Source organism: Mandrillus leucophaeus, unplaced genomic scaffold, assembly GCF_000951045.1.
Source record: "Mandrillus leucophaeus isolate KB7577 unplaced genomic scaffold, Mleu.le_1.0 Scaffold203, whole genome shotgun sequence".
Taxonomy (NCBI): domain Eukaryota; kingdom Metazoa; phylum Chordata; class Mammalia; order Primates; family Cercopithecidae; genus Mandrillus; species Mandrillus leucophaeus.
The window spans coordinates 3,231,443-3,252,455 of record NW_012102066.1 but is presented as its reverse complement, the minus strand read 5'-3'; the positions used below and the strand labels follow the sequence as shown (position 1 = coordinate 3,252,455).

The following is a 21,013-nucleotide window of genomic DNA, read 5'->3' as shown; positions in this document are numbered from 1 at the left end:
GAGAGGGCTATTGAATAGGAGTGGTGAGAGAAGGCATCCTTGTCTTGTGCTGGTTTTCAAAGGGACTGCTTCCAGCTTTTGCCCATTCAGTATGATATTGACTGTGTGTTTGTCATAAATAGCTCTTATTATTTTGAGATAACGTTCCATCAATACCTCGTTCCATCAATTTGTGATAACGTTCCATCAATATTTATTGAGTGTTCTTAGCATTAAGGGGTGTTGAATTTTATTGAAGGACTTTTCTGCAGCTATTGAGATAATTATGTGGTTTTTATAATTGGTTTTATTTATGTGATGGATTACGTTTATTGATTTGCATATGTTGAACCAGCCTTGCATCCCAGGGATGAAACCGACTTGATCATGGCAGATAAGATTTTTAACGTGCTGCTGGATTCAGTTTGCCACTATTTTATTGAGGATTTTCTCATCGATGCTCATCAGGAATATTGGCCTGAAATTTTCTATTTTTGTTGTGTCTCTGCCAGGTTTTGGTATCAAGATAATGCTGGCCTCATAAAAACAGTTAGTGAGGAGTCCCTCTTTTTCTATTGCTTGGAATAATTTTAGAAGGGATGGTACCAGCTCCTCTTTGTACCTCTGGTAGAATCCAGCTGTGAATCTGTCCGGTCCTGGGCTTTTTTTGGTTGGTAGGTTATTAATTACTGCCTCAATTTCAGAACCTGTTACTGGTCTTTTCAGGGATTCAACTTCTTCCTGGTTTAGTCTTGGGAGGGTGTATGTTTCCAGGAATTTACCCATTTCTTCTAGGTTTTCTAGTTTATTTGTGTAGAGGTGTTGATAGTATTCCCTGATAGTAGTTTGTATTTCTGTGGGATCAGTAGTGATATCCCCTTTATCATTTTTTTGTTGTGTTTATTTGATTCTTCCCTCTTTTCTTCTTTATTCATCTGGCTAGTGATCTATCTATGTTGTTAATCTTTTCAAAAATCCAGCTCCTGGATTCATTGATTTTTTGAAGGCTTTTTTTTTGTGTGTCTCTATCTCATTCAGTTCTACTCTGATCTTAGTTATTTCTTGTCTTCTGCTAGCTTTTGAATTTGTTTGCTCTTGCTTCTCAGTTCTTTTAATTGTGATGTTGGGGTGTTGATTTTAGATCTTTCCTGCTTTCTCCTGTGGGCATTTAGTGCTACACATTTCCCTCCAAACACTGCTTTAGCTGTGTCCCAGAGATTCTAGTATGTTGTATCTTTGTTCTCATTAGTTTCAAAGAACTTATTTCTTTCTGCCTTAATTTCGTTATTTACCCAGTAATCATTCAGGAGCAGGCTGTTCAGTTTTCATGTAGTTGGGCAGTTTTTAGTGAATTTCTTAATCCTGAGTTCTAATTTGGTTGCACTGTGGCCTGAGAGGCTGTTTGTTAAGATTTCCATTCTCTTGCATTTGCTGAGGAGTGTTTTACTTCCAATTACATGGTCAATTTTAGAATACATGCTATGTGGTGCTGAGAAGAATCAACAGAATCAATATTGTGTTGATTTGGGGTGGAGAGTTCTGTAGATGTCTATTAGGTCCACTTGGTCCACAGCTGAGTTCAAGTCTTGAATATCCTTGTTAATTTTCTGTCTCATTGATCTGTCTAATACTGACCGCGGGGCGTTAAAGTCTCCCACTATTATTGTGTGGGAGTCTAAGTCTCTTTGTAGGTCTCTAAGAACTTGCTTTACGAATCTGGGTGCTATTGTATTGGGTGCATATATATTTAGGATAGTTAGCTCTTCTTGTTGCATTGCTTCCTTACCATCATGTGATGCCCTTATTTATTCTTTTTTGTTTGTTTGCTTGCCTGTTTTTTTGAGGCAGAGTCTTGCTCTGTCGCCCAGCGCAGTGGTGGGATCTCGGCTCATTGCAACCTCCGACTCCTGTGTTCAACTGATTACTGTACCTCAGCCTCCCAAGTAGCTGGGATTATAGGCACATGCCACCATGCCTGGCTAATTTTTGTATTGTTATTAGAGATGGGGTTTCACCATGTTTGCCAGTCTGGTCTTCAACTCCTGGCCTCAAGCGATCCTCCTACCTCAGCCTCCCAAAGTTCTGGGATTACAGGCATGAGCCACCATGCCCAGCCCATTATCAGTTGTTTTTCATCATTCTCAGTTTTTATCAAATTTTAACAATGCTATCGAATTTGAAAAATTAAGTTCATTTAGTTTTCTGACTTCTACTTTATTTTTTTCACTTTATTTCATTGTATTTTCTTGGCATTCATTTATTTTTGTGTAGTGTTTCCTTGATTTTGTGTTCAGGCATATGGATAAAGCCATTCTTACACATAAAACTTCAGACCTAGGATGGCACCTATCAGTTTATACTATATTAGACTGTTCTGTGATTAACTCACTCCAAGGCTTCTGTTCAAATGAGATTTTTTAAAAAGTACATTAACATGTACATTAGTAAAAAGATTCAGTATCTATGGGAATCTGTAAGAGTCAAGGAGTAAAAGGAAGGTGAAGAAAATGCATCATACTGAGTTACTCAGCAATGGAGACAATCCTGTTAGGTAGAGGAAGAAAGGACCAAGTGAACCATTAGCTTGAAGGTATTGGAGAGGCAGCCACATGTGCCCCCTAGAAGCTAAGAGATGGAAACCAATTCAGCAACCATGTGGATTGTCAGCATTCTGACAAGCACAGATAAACATATTATTACTCTCCAATTCTGTTCATTTTTACCTTTTAAATTTCCATTTCTGATGTTTGTTAACCTGTTTTTTTCTTTTAAGTTTAGAAGCTAAATTCCATAACTACCACCACTGTTACTACTATCATTGTCTGGACCATCACCAACAGGCCTAGACTATATTCATAAACACACAAGACGCAAAAGCACCCTTTACTGTAGTCTTCAGTAACTTCAATCACACTATCAACCTTTATCAGGGCAGCAAGTAAAATGCAAACACTAGAGGTTATGTCTGAGAACTATTCCTAAGCACCAAAGTCATCAGTACTAATTCCCACCACTAATTCCAGCAAGCCTCACTTTATTTCTCACCTATAACACAAACTGGGTCGAAGTATGGTTAACCATTTGTCTATAACTTCAGAGAATGCTGCCTTTCCCAAAGTATATTATGGAATATTTGTCTTGGAAAATGCCTTCCCTCCACACACACACACACACACACACACACACACACACACACACACACAGAAAAGACAAAAATGACTATCCCACAGTCCCTTCTTGAAGATTCACAAAGAATATTAGCATATTAAAGCTTCTTTCCATAAATAAACAATCTGCTTAACTCAGCATGTTCTCAATTTATCTGACGACGTAACACTTTTCCATTCTTACTCCTTTAGAGACAATCTGTGAAAGTCTTCCAGAACTACTATTTCCAGAAAGACACTCTGGGAAATACAGCTTTTGACTGATAAGGAATAGAAACTGAGATGCATGTTACACACTGCCAAAGTCTGAAAACCCTAATTACTTAACTCCAGCAAGAGGCAAGTGCAGCACAATCAAATGAGTGTTCAGAAGGAAAGGGTTTCTTGGAATCACAAGGCCACCTGATCGATGTCCCACTTACTTGAGGAGATTCCCCAGATTGAAAAGAGCCCGGTTATGCTGTGGATGGAGCTGGAGAGCCTTCTGATAGTACATCTTTGCCTCTGCTGTGTCTCTTATCAGTGTTCCAAGGTTGTTCAGCGCACTTGCATGGCGTGGATACAACCTGAAAAGTTAAAAATATTAAGCTGTGATGGTTCAAAAACTTCTAAGTTGGGCACAATTTGCTTGTTCTTTTTTCCCCAGGTATGAACAGCCAACATGAAATACTGAATTATTCTTGTACTTGAATGGTTTGTGTAAAATCTTACTGGTCAACGACTTTTGCAGGTGAAAGTATATAATTAGGGCAAGGATGCACATATTGATAATTAAATAATTCTTAAATAGTACAAGAATAAATAGTATGTGGATCTACCAGGGTTAAAGACATTTAATGAGATTACTTTCCACTTCTTGTGATAGAAAACCCTCCTTGCCTCAGGTGCTAAGTTTCTAGCCTGAGTTTGTGGCCTGGTGGGACCTCTGACCAGCTGCCTGTGCAGGATCCACTATGTATACCAGATGCTGAGCGATCCTTTGAGGAGCAATCTTCATAAACATCTTTAAAAAAAAAAAACAAACCCCAAAAAACGGAGTTTTGCTCTTGTTGCCTAGGCTGGAGTGCAGTGGCGCGATCTCGGCTCACTGCAACCCTGGCCTCCCAGGTTCAAGCAATTTTCCTGCCTCAGCCTCCCAAGTAGCTGGAATTACAGGTGTCCGCCACCACTCCCAGTTAATTTTTGTATTTTTAGTAGAGACTACGTTTCACCATGTGGGCCAGGCTGGTCTCGAACCCCTGACCTCAGGTGATCTGCCTGCCTCAGCCTCCCAAAGTGCTGGGATTATAGGCGTGAGTCACCACACCTGGCCCATAAACATCTTTGGATTGGAGCATTAGTAAGACTGCCATGACTGAGAAAGGATGATATATAATTTCACCCCATAAAAATAAACTTAATCTCCAAAATGCCTCCTCTTCTCTTTTTTCTATTTTATCTCATTTCCCCCCTCCTACTGCAATTTGGTTCCACCTGTCCCGGTACAGTCTCAGACAGAAAATACTAAGAACTTAGAACACTTAAAGACAAAAAAAAAAAAAAAAAAAAAAAGGAAGATGAAGTAAAAAAATAGCATTCCTAATGTTCAAAAGCAAATGTAAAAGAGTATGAGGTGGACATCAGTACATCAAATTTATGCTGATTAAGGTAGGAAGGGAACCAATTTATTTCCTAAACTCAAAACTATAAAGAAGCCAAATCCACACAGCTCCATAATTTAATTGCTTTTGATATGTTCAGAGTGGACATAGTTAGCAGTCTAGTAGGTTTGTTCCACCTTTGTCACCCAGAGTACTTTGAATAAGCCGGTAGAGCTGGCTTTTAATGTAGAAATGCCAAGATAAAGCCCAAGTAATAAAAACAGGATCTGTACTTGTCAAACCCCTTGACAATAAAATGCCATGCTTGCTCCCTTTTCCGTACCTTCTAAAAAGATTAGTTTAATTCTGGAACAGAAAAGGTTCCTATTAAAAGGACAGGGAAGACAAGCTGCACAGCTTTTTAATCTTTGCTCTACCCAGAGTCTCTTCAGTTTATTTGACCCTTCCCTACTCCCTTACAGAGCAGCTATAAACATCCCTCAGAACTAATATTTCCAGGAAGGCACTCTGTAATGTTCCTCTTGACTGACAAGGGCTAGAATCAATTCAAATGAATATTACATCCTCCCAAAGTCTGAAAGCTCTAATTATTCAAAGAAGCTTTGGAGGCTGTTAGGAGAGAGATCTTTAGAGGAAGTCTGGCAGAAAGCACACTGACCCAGCACATGCGCTGTTGTTTGCTTCCCTCTGATCGCATTTAATTAGCACAGACAACTTAAGGGTCTCTCATACTGGCCCCATCACATTCAACTTCAGTTCCTGGGAGACAAGCGCTTGGTGCTCTCTCTGAAATGCCTTTAGAAGATATGAGGCTATGATGAGGGCGAAATAGGTTTCTGTACCTGTTCCTTCACTCTATGCCCAGAAAAGTGTCCTGCGAAGCCTGTGTCTAAGAATTACTTTGGAAGTGGTTGCTGAGCACATCACAGCCAGGACTCGAATTCTTCTAAAGAAGCTTTGGTTTTTGTTTGCTTTGTATGTTCAGCAAAGCACTGTAACCATCAAAAGATTTAAGGGTTGTCCAGTGCATGTGATGAGGTCAATTTCCATACTCCTTATTTCCTTTACAACAAGCAGTAACAGAAAGCATATCTCGGATATGTGTCTTCCTTTTTCTTAGAGGAGATAATTTCTTAAGACTTTCTCCTTTTCTTATTTCTTTAAGGCTCTCAGCCCTTGAAATGAACTTCTGAGGTGAAAACACTAAAGGAAAGGACAGGCTAAATTCAATAAGACCTTCCACCATGGGATCACCCATGTAAGGTGCCTGTTTGCTCTGCAAGCAGCCGGTCATCTCCAGTAAGTTTTAAGCCCAACTTCATGAATTTTATATTCACTCATGACCCCGCTGCCATTTAAATGAACAGTCATGTATTCCAAAGGCCACTGACTACAGAAATGGCTTTCACTTTCTCTTTTGTTTCCTTCAAATCAGAAACAGAATTCAAGTCCACCCTGAACTCTTAAAAACAAAAGTGAATAGTAAGAAGAGAAGTAAAGAGAAACAGAAGCACTATAAGAGGAAAGGCCTTTACTATGCCTTGTGCTCCAAGAATCAACTTGGAGCTGCAGAAACGTGATGCTCAGGAGGGGAACCAACTATAGTCAGGGAAGAGGTTCTATGTTAGCAAAGAGCCCCAAATCCTCAAGAAAGGAGACTGCTGATATTAACAGGGACTCGCTGACTCTATAACCTAGCAAAGCCCTCCACCTGGAAAATGTGTAGCTGTTGCTTATTCCTGGCAATACTAACGGCTTGCTAGCCATTAGTATTAATATGCTTTCTCTCTCTGGGTACCTGAGGAGGCTCACCTAATCACAAGCAAACTTTGCATTATTTATGAAACCAAGCTGAATTTCATTAAAAGGATTCTTAACAACTAGGTCAGAAAAAATATCTAAAAAAAAAAAAATAATACAGATGTAAATATTTTCTTAAAACACGCACTCTACAGCAGACCTATGCAAGGACAAAATTTATTTTCTGTGTTTACTTTTTAAATAAATTTGCGTTTGAATTAACTTGGGCCTAATTCAATCCTGATCTCTCCAGGAAGGGAATTTTCTATTGGAAAGATGAATAATTTAAGAGATGTCTATGTTGCTACATCAATTGTCAGAATAAATTAAGTCCATCTTGACTTTAACTTCTACAGGTATGTTTTACAAATGTCCTGATAGTGGTTATTCCCTTCCCCATCCACAAAACCTCAAGAAAAGATCTGCTGAAGTGGAACAGTGGTGATTTTTCAGGGCTATTTTTTCAGGCCTGATTTTGTAAGAGCACTCACTGGATTTTCTTTCTCACAGTATTCTTCAACATTGAATTGTTTATGAAAATTCTTTTGCTATTTATTATTATTTTTATTTAATTTTTAAAATTTATTATAGAGAAAATGAGTTATATTGTCCAATTGTTCTGGGGTACAAAGAAGCTTATTATTTCCTCACTAAAAAAGAAATGTATGGGCCGGGCGAGGTGGCTCATGCCTGTAATCCCAGCACTTTGGGAGGTCCAGGCTGCCAGATCACTTGAACTCAGGAGTTTGAGACCAGCCTGGGCAACAAGGCGAAACCCTGTCTCTACAAAAATTAAAAATAAAAATAAAAATAAAAATAAAATACACGTACATATAGGGATGTGGTTCTATGAGTTGAAGAAAAATTTGTGTTCAAGTATTGGGTAGTTTAGTTTCTGGATAAACAATATCCATTTAAGCATTTTAGGGGTTCTTAATTTTTATCTAGTGACATTTCCTTAAGTAGAATTAATAGAGTAGGCAGTCAGGGACTCTCATCTTATCTCTGAAGAATGAATGTCACATGTTAACAGGAGAAAGTCCCTGGGAAGGAACACTTGTCTAAGCAAAAAATAGAAGGCAGGAACAAGAGAAAATGAGTTCCAGAGGACCTAGGATGTGTAAATGGTACTTTACATTTTTAAAGTGCTGTCTCAGACATCGTCTCATTTACCCTTCAAAACTGCTTAAGTAGAATTACTGTACTATTTATTTTACAGTTGAGGAAAGGGAAACTCGGAGAAATTAAGTAAATAATAGGTTATAAAAAAATACATCTCAGTCACTTGAGCCTAGGAGTTTGAGGCTGCAGGGCGCGATGGTGACATCACTGCACTCCAGCCTGGGAGACAGTGAAACTCCATTTTTTAAAGGAAAAGAAAAGACATCTCAGAAGCACTTGTGTTCTTAAATGTCAAGAAGGCAGTTGGCTCCTGTAAATCTGTTTTCAAACTTCATTTGTCATTCAACATTCAGCAAATAAATTAGAGCTTCATTTGGAATAATTCTTTTCATCTTCTTGTTTCTTTGGCTAAATCACTCAGCTATGCTCTTATAGGAACTAGTTTTCAGTGGCAGAAGTGAAATAGACTCAATACCCAGAAAGTTTGGCTACTCAGAATCTTCACTGCAAAAATTTGTCTTCTGTCATACAAAATAATCATGGTGTCTCTGAAAAGCACAGTATTGTGGAAAGCCATTTGGGATTAACCACACTCAGTAAGTGTGTAAGATTTACATACATGCTTTCTGATTTACCCTTCTTAAGCTTTAACCTCACCTAAAGATCCATAGACATAAGCTGTATGTGAATAAAATCAAGTTTTGAATTTTATGTCAGTTATTTACTTTAAATTTTGTACAATCCATTCCAAAGTTAAGAATGCTGTTTACTTTTCATTATCTGAGTGCCTTATATGGCATTTCATTGTTCAAATAATATTGAATGATGTGCCCTAGCTTGCAATTTCCTTTCAGAGTATACACACCCTGATTTATTTTCGGGGTGTGTATACTTGTCCGATTTTCATACCACACATTAATTTATTTGAGGTTAACTATGCTAAGGTCAGATGTTTATTTTCTATTTCCTGTTGAGAAAATAAGAGTCCAAAAGAAAAACATGACTGAGAAAAACATTCCACCATAAAACCTGAATTCCACTGGACTGAAAAATATACAAAATAAACTTCATTTCAAGAGTTGACAGCATTATTTCCAACCATATTAGTCTGTGGCATATTTTAAGTGCATGGTTCCTTTATGTTGCAAAATTTAAGTCATCATGTTACTAAATTGCACTTGAGTAAAACTGATCATTTGATTAGTCTGCTTGTTTAATTGTTTGAAATTGCCATTAACACCTAGCAAATAAGTTTTACCACTTTCATTCTGCACTGTGCTCCTTCTGATCCATTACAGATAGCCTTGGGGAAAAACCTCAACTGCAATTCAGGGAAATGTGACGCACTCGTCAAGAGGGGCCAGCTAAATCATCTGACCTTGCACAATGGATGACCTCCAATAGTGATATAGAAGGGCTCCTCCCAGTCAGTTTTCCAAGACTATGCAGAGTAAAGCCATGGCTCTCGAGTGCCCTTAGGAAATGAATCATTTTAAATGGCTGACCCTGATTCCTGAGAATTTACTGCTAGAGGTTGGGAAGTTTACTGAATTAAGTATTTCTCTATTCCTTTAAATAGAAATGGTGAACATAATTAACCTTTCTCAGAGGCTTGGGGTGAACTTTGGTTTTTGTGGCAGGATAGATAGGAAACTGCTTTGGTGGAGTGGAAAAATAACTGGATTTGGAGTCAGAAGCCATGAGAAGCATTCCAGCTATGTGCTTTTGAATTTATGTCTGTGCTTTAGTTGCTTTCTCTAAAAAAGTAAGCTTAATAACATACTGACCTTCTCTGTGAATAAATGGGCTTCTATGTGAACAAATGACATGGTGGATATAAAAATATCCATCATCACACCTGTTACACTACATACATTTCATATTTTGGGGTTAGCTGCAGGACCTCTGGGTGGTTTGACTGGCTCCCTCTGTAGCCCTGATGAACTCATGCCAGGTTGAAGCAGCCAGTTCTCCTTCCTCACACGGATTCTTCATCCTCGGAAAAATCACTCTCTTCACTGTTGCTGATAGCTTTCAACTTGCTCCCATCAGTCAAAATCACATCCATTAATTTCTTCATCGCTAATCTAGTGAATACTCATTCTGTGTCCATCTGTTTCTCCTATACCGAGAGTTCTCAGATGTGAAGGGCAAGTAACCCTCTCCATTTTAAAAATGTGGGAATGTTCTTTGTCAAGCACTCCCTCCAAGCCTGTCAATCCTTCATCATCTGAAGCAAATGATCCCCATAGGCACTAGAGCAATTTTCTCCAAGTTTTTCCAATATGCTCGAGACCAAATGGAATTCCAGACACGTGTAATTGAAAAAGCTATATCCAAGGTTATAAGGACATTCAAAATCCTGTGTGGTTCCTGTGTGACAGATCAATGTGCACCTGGGATCCTTGTTCCACTAACACTTCCTAGCATGAGTGCACTCTGGTTGATGGATTATCTCAGAGAAGATACAATGGTATATGTAGGAAAAGTATGTTCGTATTCCTAATTAATAACTGACAAGTAAGGAGATCAAGAGGAGTGGGGAGGAGAGTGGGCACATTTTCAATAACCACCACAGGAACTGCGTATTACTCCTGATCTATAAGGGGCAGGAGCTAGGGCTGTGAAACATCTTGCAATGCATAGGACAGTTCTGCATAAAGAAAAGTTGTTCTGCAAAATATCAAGAGCTCTGTCATTGAGAAACACTGTTTGTCCTCATGGAGTTGTTCTCTGACTCTAAGAGAACTGTGATAGAGATTTTATGCATTATGTTTGTCCAGCCTTTCTTTTCACAAGCACATATTAAGCACGTACAATGTGCCAGGTTGTTTGCTAAGGGCACAGAGCAGTAAAGAGAAAGCTGTCCTTGCCCTCAAGAGTGCCCTGTGGCAGAAGAGAGACAGGAAAACCAATGGACTCTAATGCTCTGTGAGGAGAGCAGACAGAGCAGTAAAGCTGAGCAGGAGCTGACAGCAGCATACAGGAGGAGGGCAAATGAGAGGTGCCTGAGACATTCACCAGGGTTTTTCCAGGAGACATGATGCTTTACTAGGAGGGGCAGCAACAAAGGGGACTGGGAGCGCAAGGGAGGGGTAAGAGCAGGAAGAGGAAAGAAAGGGTTCCAAGGAGAGAAAGCAAAACCAAACAGAACTTGAGAAACTGAAAGGATTTTATTCTGGCTGAAGCAGAGAATGGAAAGGAAGAAAACAAAGGACAAGGAGCAGGTTTTGGGTAGAAGATGACCAGCCGAGTTTGAGGTGCAGAGGGCAATTCGTAAAAATGTCCAACTGGGTAAAGTCACAGATTTGAGGGTCAACTAGCATATACAAGATGCTAACTGAAGCCTTTGGGACTGAAGAAACCCCTTAGAAAGCAAAGACTGAGAAGAGAACAAGGTGTAGGGAAGGAGTAAAGGTTCCTGAGAACTCTTCCATTAAGGGTTGGTGGAGGCAGCACAGTCTAAAGAAAGAGCAGAAAAAAGCAAGACAGCGTGGTGTCACAGATGCTAAAAAAGAATTACTTTAAGGAGGAGGGAGTGGTCATCAAAGTCAAATGCTACTGAGAGTTAGGTAATTTGATGCCCAAGCATGGTCCATTGGATTTATCTGCATGGAGGCAGCTGGTGACCTTGGGGAGAGCAGTTTCAAGGGTGGGGAGGGAGCTGATGCCAGAATGTAGTTGAGTGAGTAATGAGAGAAAATGAGGAAGACATTGCAACTTTCTGGGAAATTTTGACACTTGAAAGGCAGGAAGGAGATAAGGAAGCACACAGATGAATGGCAGGAGGAGGGAAACAAGAGATGCAGAGCCACTGGTTTGTTTGTTTGATGGTAGGAGCAACTTGAGAATACTTAAATATTAATGGGAAAGTGCCAGGTGAAGGGAAGGAAGCAAGGGATTTAAACAGAGGATTATAAATAAGCTCTGAGAAATTGGAAATCATGGAACCTCGAGCAGAAAAGAACAGATCAGCCTTAGGGCTGAAAAACCAGCAGGGCAGTAAAAGAGGAAAATCTGAATTAGGGTTCTCCACAGAAACAGAAGCAACAGGATGTGTATATTTAGGGAGACACTTTTTTTAAGGAACTGGCTCTCATGATTGTGGAGGCTGGCAAGTCCAAAATCTGCAGAGTAGGCTGGCAGGCTGGGGGCCCAGGGAAGAACTGCAGTTAGAATCCAGAAGGCAGTCTGTGGGCAGGATTTCCTCTCCTTCCAGGGAAGTCTGTCTTTTTCTGTTAAGCCCTTCAACAGGATGGATGAGACCCACCCACATTCTGGAGGATAATCTGCTTTACTCAAAGTCTACTTATTTAAATGTTAATCTCATCCAAGAAGTACCTTTGGAGGAACATCTAGAATAATGTTTTACCAAATATCTGGGTATCATGGCCCATCCAAGCTGACATGAAATTATCCATCACAAGTCTACCCCTTGCCAATCTAGCACCCAGGAAGAGGAAAAGATAGAAGTAATTTAGGATCTTCTGCTATTGATGGCGTTCAGGTTTTACATTATACCTCAGTTACCTTTTAAAACATTCTACGTAATTCACATACTTTAAAAACACAGTATAAGTCTGGGTGGAGTGGCTCACGCCTGTAACTCCAGCACTTTGGGAGGTCGACATAGGTGGATCACATGAAGTCAGGAGTTCAAGACCAGCCTGGCCAACATGGTGAAACCCTGTCTCTACTAAAAATTCAAAAATTAGCCAGGTATGGTGGCAGGTGCCTGTAATTCCAGTTACTTGGGAGGCTGAGGCAGGAGAATCGCTTGTACCCAGGAGGCAGAGGCTGCAGTGAGCTGAGATCGCACCACTGCACTCCAGCCTGGGCAACAGGAGCGAGACTCCATCTCAAAAAACAAACACAAAAAACCACAGTATAAAGAAGTTTATATGTAGCATTGTTCCATTCAACAAATATTTACTCAGTGCCCTGTTCCTGGCACTCTCCTCCATGCTGGAGATAAGGACAAACTGCTTTCATGCAGTTTACTGGGTAGAGGAGGGACACAGACAATTAACAAAATGATAGGTGAGTATAGCGGAGGGTGATAAATGGAGAAAAATGAAACTAAGAGGGGGAACAGGGGATGCTGGTGGTATTTGTGGTCTTCAGTGGGGTGGCCCGGGGAGGCCTGATGGCGAAGTCGATGACACATATGAGGAGTGCTGAAGGGTGTGAGGGAGGCAGCCATTGAGGTAAGTGGGAAAGGGTTCTGGGAGAAGAGAGCAGAACGCAGAACCCCTGAAACAGGAAGGTGACGTGGCTGGCATGCATGTGCCTGCAGCCCAGTGTGGCTGGAGCCGAGTAAGCAAGAAGAGGAGCAGGAGATGGGTCATGGAAGTAAGGCGGCAGGTGGTGCAGGGCGAGCATGGAGGCTGCTGCAGGGCCTCCCACTTTCCCTGTGAGTGAGGTGGGGTAACTGGAGCCTTCTGAGTTCCAGATTGCTGTGAGTGGGGCTCCAGCGAGGCTGGTCTTGAACTCCTGACCTCATGTGATCCACCCATCTCGACCTCCCAAAGTGCTGGGAAGATCCCTGAGGCTGCTCTATTGAGAACAGACTGAAGGGAAACAGGGCAAAGGTGAAAACCACAACACCAATTAGGAGCATATTGCTGCAGTCCAGGTGACAGGTGGTGGGCCAGTGGAGGTGGAAGGAGGTGGTTGGATTCTGTGTGTTAGTCACATTTACTGAGGGTGTCATTGCTCTCATTGCTTAAGAATATTGCTTAAGTCTTTTATATGAATTATCTGGTAATCCCCCAACCCTATGAGGTAGGCAGCATCGCTATTCTCATTCTTAACAGAAAATCTCAACCCTATTTTGCTAAACCTGCCATATTTACTTATACAAGAAATCACAGCTGGTGTAAAGTTCCCCATCGAGGCTGAAGTGCATATTCTCCTGGCTGCTAGGAGTGTTGGCTGCTGGCAGCTCAGAGTCCAGCTCCTCTCTCGGCATTGCTTTCAGCCTTGGGGAGTTGCCTTTCCAAGGCTACACTCCTGTCCCGGATACAGCGATTGGTTGAAATGGGGGCTTAAAGGTAAATCTCTTGCCTCCATTCATGACATCTCTAAGGGGACATCCCAGTTCCAGAGCTCCCCATGGGATCAGCCAAGGCCTCTGCTGGAACTGCGTTCTACTCAACATCTCCTCTCTCCCTCCTGCTGCCCTGATGTTCCCGAGGGTGCTCCTTAATACACTTCCTGCTTGCAAATCTTTGCCTTGGATTCTGTTTTCTGGGGACCCATATATAAGAGAGTTTTTAAGATGAAAAAGTGATCTAAGATAGCCAGAGAAAGTGAAACTTCTCTGAAAATAAATTATGGAGATTTCATTTTGAAATTCAGTTCATAAGTATGGCCACAATGTGTCTTAAATTCTGTTGTTCTTTTTTTCTAAATGAAATAATGTTTAATTTCCTGAGCTTATGAATAAAACTGCCAGATTTAATTAACACAGCATATATATAGTGAGAATGTAATTTCGTCAACAAGAAGCAACAAACATAATTTTGTGTCTACTTGTGATATTAGAAAGCATATTTGAGCTTTATACCTGAAAATACCACATCAGCTGAAGAACACATCTCCACTTGTTAAACCTGGCTAACAAATGGTAATTGAAATTTTAATTCCTTCCAGAAATACACGGCAGCTGGCATCCAAGTCCACCTGTGGTCATGAGAGAGTTATCTTAAAAGGACTTTTTAAAATACTCATTGACTCCTGATTTTTTAAACATGTTCAGACTTCACCCCAAGCTATGCCTTAGGGTCTGCTTTATTTTTTTCTGTTTGAACATGACAGAAATAGTTTTATAAACTGCATTATTAAAAGGAATTATAATAAAGCAGTCTTACTGATATACTCAAGGTATCAGCAAACATTGGTTAATTCGACATGGGTAGATTTCTTTAGATTCTAATGATATGGTGTCTCTTCAGTACTCAATCCTTTATTACTTTATTTTTCTACATACACGTATTGCAGTCTAATGCAATGTCCTTATAAAGTTCCTGTGATCCATATGGGAGGGAATACAAAGAATTATATCAGTAGGCACTATTATCATAACAAGTCTCTATGTTATGCATTAAACATTCTAATCAGAAAGATTTTAGTTCTATCCCTTCCCATGTGTTAGGCAACTAAATAGTGAGTGAAGATTTCTTTTGTATAGGAGCATTAAAAGCACAATACAAAATTTAGTTACACCAGGAGAAAAGAGCCTGGTCTCGCAAACTGATAAAATTTAAGTGCGAAAGGAATTATTTCTATGGAAAATAAGTAAATGCTTTGAAAATGCCCAAAAAGGAAAGATGTTCAAAAAATCACTGTTGAATTAGATGTGAAATAATTGTGAAAGACTGGAAGAGAAAAATTAGAAAAATCTCAGTCTACTCAAATTATGTTGCAAATCTCTTTAAATTTTTCTTCCAATTTTAAATATCAAAACTGAGACTCATAGCAATGAATTAGGAGGTGGCTTTTGCAGATTCTAATTAGAAGATTCTTACTCGAAGAGAAGGATTTGATTTGATATCAGAAGATTGGTGAATGGATGTACATTTGAAATTTCAGTGTTAAATAAAACACTCAAGAGTTTGCTTAATTTGTTTTATGATTCTCTATTTTTAACCGACTTTTTAAGCTATTTGACAAAGCACACACGTGGCCAAGTACACATTAATATCTTGCCTTTATTCAAGGAGAATCACTATTTCTCTTTAGGGGCTTATTAGCTGAGGCATTTCTTGGGAGTTTAGTGTAGGAAGGGGTGACTTGTTGCGTGGTCTCTGGACTTTCTACTCCCATCACACAAGGTAGAATGTTAGAAACCTTCTCCAGGGTAACTGAATGGTCAGAGACCTCTGGAGGCCTATGGCAGGTCTGCCAGTGGTTTTCTGAATCTCCAACATAGATAATCCCAGGCTTTATATTACTGCAGGAGTTATAAATGTGAGAACTGCCCCCACAGCAAAGCAAAGCTAACACTTGGTGTTCGTTGAGGATTTCAGAAAAGGGTTTTGACATTTTTCTTTGATGATTTGAATCTTAAACTGAATACATGACCTTAGATGCAATATTTTCCAAGGGAGATTTCCCTTATACTACAGAAATATTATAAATGAGGTAAAGAGGAAGGAGAAGTCAGTGGTACTTCCGCATTATTCAAAAAATAAAAAAAATTAAAAGAAGCAGAATATTCATGTCATCCATAATTACTAACTTATTATAGTGCTATTTTCAGCATTGTAAGCCAGCCAAAAAGAGACTGGTATAGGTACAACCCTTATGATTAATTTCACCATTGCCTTTGAGATCTATTCAGTCATTACAACACTAATGGATAATTGCTGGAATTGATTTCAGATAATAGCGCCTTTAACCTTGCATTTCCCTAATCACCTCTTTCTTGCTGTGTGCAAATATGAAAAACATCAGATACTCTAAAGTTGAAGTAGAGGTGGAGCAGCTGGGAGGGAGAGGAATCCCTGTCTCAGCAACTTCCACAAAGAAATCGCAACATCAAAATAAGGGCAATCTTCCAGTCACCAAGGATAAATAATCATCAAAATGATGAATAGCTCTGGTATTTTCCTTTTCCCTCTAACATAAAGAGTGACAATCTATTCCTTAAAAACAACAACAACAACAAAAATACCCACATCCGTTGAAAATTCACCACAGAGGTATCCACACAAAAATGATATTTTTAACCAGAAGTATTTTGAATCCAGTTTGAGAGCATAAACTGTTTCACTAATTACTATATGTAATATATTTATAGCTTTAATCATTTTTCCCCATGTCTCAAGGGACATATTTCTTCCAGAAGCACAGTTGTTGAAGCAAACATTTATTTATATTGTTTCACAGCAAAGAAACGGAAGTACCCAACCAGCTACTATAATTCTACAAAATCAACTGCCAGAGAATTTTGTTTAATTTATACTTTTGCTCCAAGCTGTGCCTGAGGGTCTGCCTTATTTTTCTTTTTGAACTTGAAAGAAAATAGTCTGTTACAACAAAACCAATTAAAAAGATACTGATACACTTCCTATCAACCATGTAAGTTTCAGGCAAACTTACTGCCCTTTTCCTCCCTTCAAGAAGGCCATCTAAAATTGATAAATATTAATTATTAAAGCCAAAATATACTTTAATGTACCCTTGAAGGAATATGCCTTTTAAAAAATGACATTTCCTCATTGCAAAAGGAATAATCATTGTGGAACACCTGGAACACACAAGAAATTATAAAGGAAAAAATTAATCTATAATCTCATCCCCCAGAGATAAGCATTATGAACATTTTGGAAACTGTCTCCGATGAAAGAATAGAATTATTGATTAAATCTTAAAAATGACCTTCTATTCTGTAATAAAAAACTTCTTCAACCAAAAGCTTTGATACAGTTATTCCTCTGGAACTTATATTTCTTGTAATATTTGGGAAAATAATTGATAGCAAACTTGATATGTATGGTTTAAAACTTCTGCCATATTAGGCTGGGTCTGGAGACTTACACCTGTAATCTCAGCACCTTAGGAGGTTGGGGTGGGTGGATCACTTGAGGTCAGGAGTTCGAGGCCAGCCTGGTCAACATGGTGAAACCTGATCTCTAATAAAAATACAAAAATTAGCTGACCGTGATGGTGCATGTCGGTAATCCCAGCTACTTGGGATGCTGAGGCAGGAGAATCACTTGAACCTGGGAGGTGGAGGTTTCGGTGAGCCAAGATCGTGCCACTGCACTTCCGCCTAAGTGACAGAGCAAGACTCTGTCTAAAAAAAAAAAAAACACACACACACACACACAAACAAAACCAACTTCTGCCATATTTGTTATGTTAAATATTAAGTAACAGGTCCTAAAGTCTAAAAGATTTTTATTGATAAGCAATATGCTTGTGTAAATGTAACAATGACACTGTCAAAATAAGCCTTGAGATAATCCAAGTAGACACTTCAGTGAAATGCATGATTTGGTTGGTAGATGTACTTTAAGCATATCCCAAAGTAAAACCGTCAGAAAATTCAACCAAATGTAGGCAGTCAATCTGTAGAGGCATGAAAACATCTTCAAAGGCTTCTGTGAGCATCATAATATTTAATAAAAGAGAGGATTAACCTTGCTTTATTTTGCCTATAATTGGAGCTTGCCAGGCAACTATAACTGGCTGGTTGGGTACTTCCGACTGGCTAGTTGGGTACTTCCGCTTCTGATACTAGCAGATTGCTGCTAGTAAGGCAGAACTTAAATTTTTAGTTTCTTCTGAAGCCATATCTAAGGATATGTTTAGTATTTTTTCTTCCATTGGAGGACTAAAAGGAGAATGTTAATACACACACACACACACACACACACACACACACACACACAAAACTAACATATCCCCAATACGGTAATCAACTGTCTTATCATTTCCCTTCTGTTTAATACAACTTTCAGGGCATTTAATTTCTATACTCAAATGTCTTCATGGAAATACTTTCAGGCATGGGTTGTCTAGGGCTTTCTATATGCATACCATTAAAATTCATTGCAATAAATACCATAAAAACTTACCACTATGTTTTTGACAACCAACTCTTGTTAGCATGTATATATTCAACTGTCAGTTCATTGTGTAATGTATAGCAATGAAAAGTTTTACAAGAAAACACCAAGACTTAGATGCAAGGTAGAGTTATTGCATTAATAGCAGACTTGAACACTGAGCCAAAAGACTCAGAGTCCAAGAGCTACCCCACCTCCAAGGATCAGTTTACTGTCAAGAGAAACAAACTCCCCCTCCATATACTGGGAGGGCCAAGTGAATTAAACAACGGTCTTTAAAGCACGAAGGCCAACACCCTCCCTGTATGGTGCTTACTTGAGAGCTGTTCTGTAGTGGTAGATTGCTTCCTTGTTCCGACCTTGGTCCTTCAGGAAATTGGCATAGTTGTAGTGAACCTTGGCATTGTGGGGCAGAGTTTGAACTCCAGACCTAAAATGAATAAATTTTTTAAAAAGCAACAAAGAATATCATTGTCAGATTCCTTTATGTTTTACTCAGTTTCACGAACCTGTATTTGAAATGTCCATTGTATCCTAAAACAAGGCCTTGTAGCCTAAAACGAGGCTTCCAAAATTCATGAATTATATAATTACTAAATGTTGTTTTCTATAGAAAACAATGGAGGCAGTATAGTGTTATGTATAGCTGAACAAGCATGCTAACTGTGTATGAACAAACGCCCTTAGCCTATAAACATAGGGCCTTTGTTGTGCCAGAGACACAGCTGGAGGCTGGGTAAGGCTCTGTCGCTCTTCCTGAGGCTTTTCTTGGGGAGTATAAGAGGGTCCAATGGTATACCTGAGAGCACATTGTACAACATGGGACACACACAGCTTTGCAATTAACAGACCAATCTCGCTTTTCTAATTTGTGGTGCAGGGGCAGATGCACCCACACTGGGGCTGCTGCACAGACAGGCCCTGCCGAGGCTGATTACAAATGCTTTTCCTTCTAGGGAGACTTGTAGCATTGGGCCAGCCCTTTCTTCCTTTTGCATCTGTCTCTGGAGCAGGTTTCTTTTTCATAGAGACTTGATGAAATACCCTAAGTGATCTCTGAGTGCACAATAAAGAACCAGAGGAAAACAAAGATTTAATGATTTTCATAAAATGAGAATAGGTCATAACAATAACCTGCTCCACAAAACATGAGATGTAACATGCAGTGTCCTCTATTCTCTGTCTTCTTTCTCTTTATTCTTTCCCATCATTCTTGTTTCCTTCAATGTGGAAACCCATGCAACTGGTTAGTGTGGGACTCTCTCTAGCTCCCCTCCCATCTACAAGGTCATCGCTTCCTCCTTGGTATGGCACAGTTCTCAGGGGGGCCGTATTGAAAGGAAACACATTCCAGATCTGGGAGTGTGCATGGGGACTCAGAAAGGTCCTTAGTGACTCAACAATGGAAGGTGATAAAGTCAGGTTTATTCGAGATAATTATGACATGCCAGGCCCTCATATAATCTGCATGAACGAAAGTGGTGGAAAAAAGGCAAAAGTTAATGTAGGCCCAAGCAGAATCATTAAAAAGGGTAAATTCCAGAAGTGAGATGGTTTGATGAAATCAGTTTGCAAGCATTTCTCTAAGCTGAAGTAAATGGTACAGTTGTTTATCATCCACATAGAGTCTCGTCAGTACCACCCACTGTGCCAGGTGCCGGGGATACAATACAGTTAGAGTCCCAGCCCTCAGGGAGCTTATGAGGGTGAAGAAGTAGGAGGAGGGGATTACAAAATGACATGTAACAATAGGTGAGCAGGGTATCAAGGAAGCACAGCATGCTTATCCCCGAATGGGATCAGATGAGGCTTCCAGAAGGCAGTGAAGGTGAAGCTGAGACTTTAAGGATAAGAAGAAATGAAATTAGCCTCTGGAGGAAAAGGCAGCAGGATGTCCTACGTGGAGGCCCCCAAGAAAACAGAACCTGGGGCTTCTGGGGGACTGGAAGAAATTCAGAGTGGCTGGATCATGCTAAGTCCTAGAGTGGAGAGAGTCTAATAGGCCCTGTGAGTCGCACTGGAGACTTCTTGGGGAGTTATCTGAAGAGCAGCAGAGCATCAGTGCAGAGTCTCCAACAGAGAAGTGAGGGACAGGGTAGCAAATGAGAAGAACTTAGCAGTCTTCTGGCTGCAGTGCATGGAGACCTCCTCCGGGGCTGCCGAGGAACCTCAGAGAGGAGAGGAGAGGGAAAGGGAGGAAAGGGAAAGGCAGGGGAATAGGAGTGGAGCAGAGAGAAGATGAGAGAAAGAGAATAGTCAGAATTTCAGCAGGGGCCATAGGGAGGAACAGAAGGAATCAGGAGATATCCAGGAAGCAGAGGTGGCAGATGGCAGGACAAGGTGATGGTTGATTCTCTGGAGAATAGCCCTGCATGTTCATGTCGATTCAGTTTTTTCCTTCCTCCAATCATTAATTCACTTATAGATTTCCTTCTTCTTCTTCTTTTTTTTTTTTTTTTTAAATTGAGATTGTCCACCAAAATAAATCATTACAAAAAGGATCACTATAGACTGGCCTCCCTACCAATAAGTTTTGTTGGAAATTATCCTTTCCCTATACTAAGCCTGGGCCAGTGTTTGTGTTTTGTTTTTTTTTTTTTTTTTAATGCAGGTGTAATTATTCTACAGATAAGAAAATGAGGCTTTTCTCAAAGACATTAAAAACCTTGTTTAAATGGTCACTGTACTGGTCTGCTCAGGCTGCCATAACAAACACAAAACCCATAGACTGGGTGGCTTAAACAACAGACATTTATTTCTCACAATT

The 21,013-nt window shown here is 39.8% G+C and overlaps 1 protein-coding gene across 2 annotated transcripts in view; it reads right to left on the bottom strand.

Annotated features, from left to right (window-relative positions):
* Positions 1-21,013, bottom strand: part of TMTC1 (transmembrane and tetratricopeptide repeat containing 1) — a 710,718-nt gene that overhangs the window by 64,097 nt on the left and 625,608 nt on the right. For both annotated transcript variants that reach the window (XM_011979572.1, XM_011979573.1), the window contains 2 exons: positions 18,563-18,676; positions 3,569-3,712 (listed from right to left, as the gene is read on the bottom strand). In XM_011979572.1, coding sequence (XP_011834962.1) covers positions 3,569-3,712; positions 18,563-18,676 — 258 coding nt within the window. The remainder of the gene's footprint in view (positions 1-3,568; positions 3,713-18,562; positions 18,677-21,013) is intronic.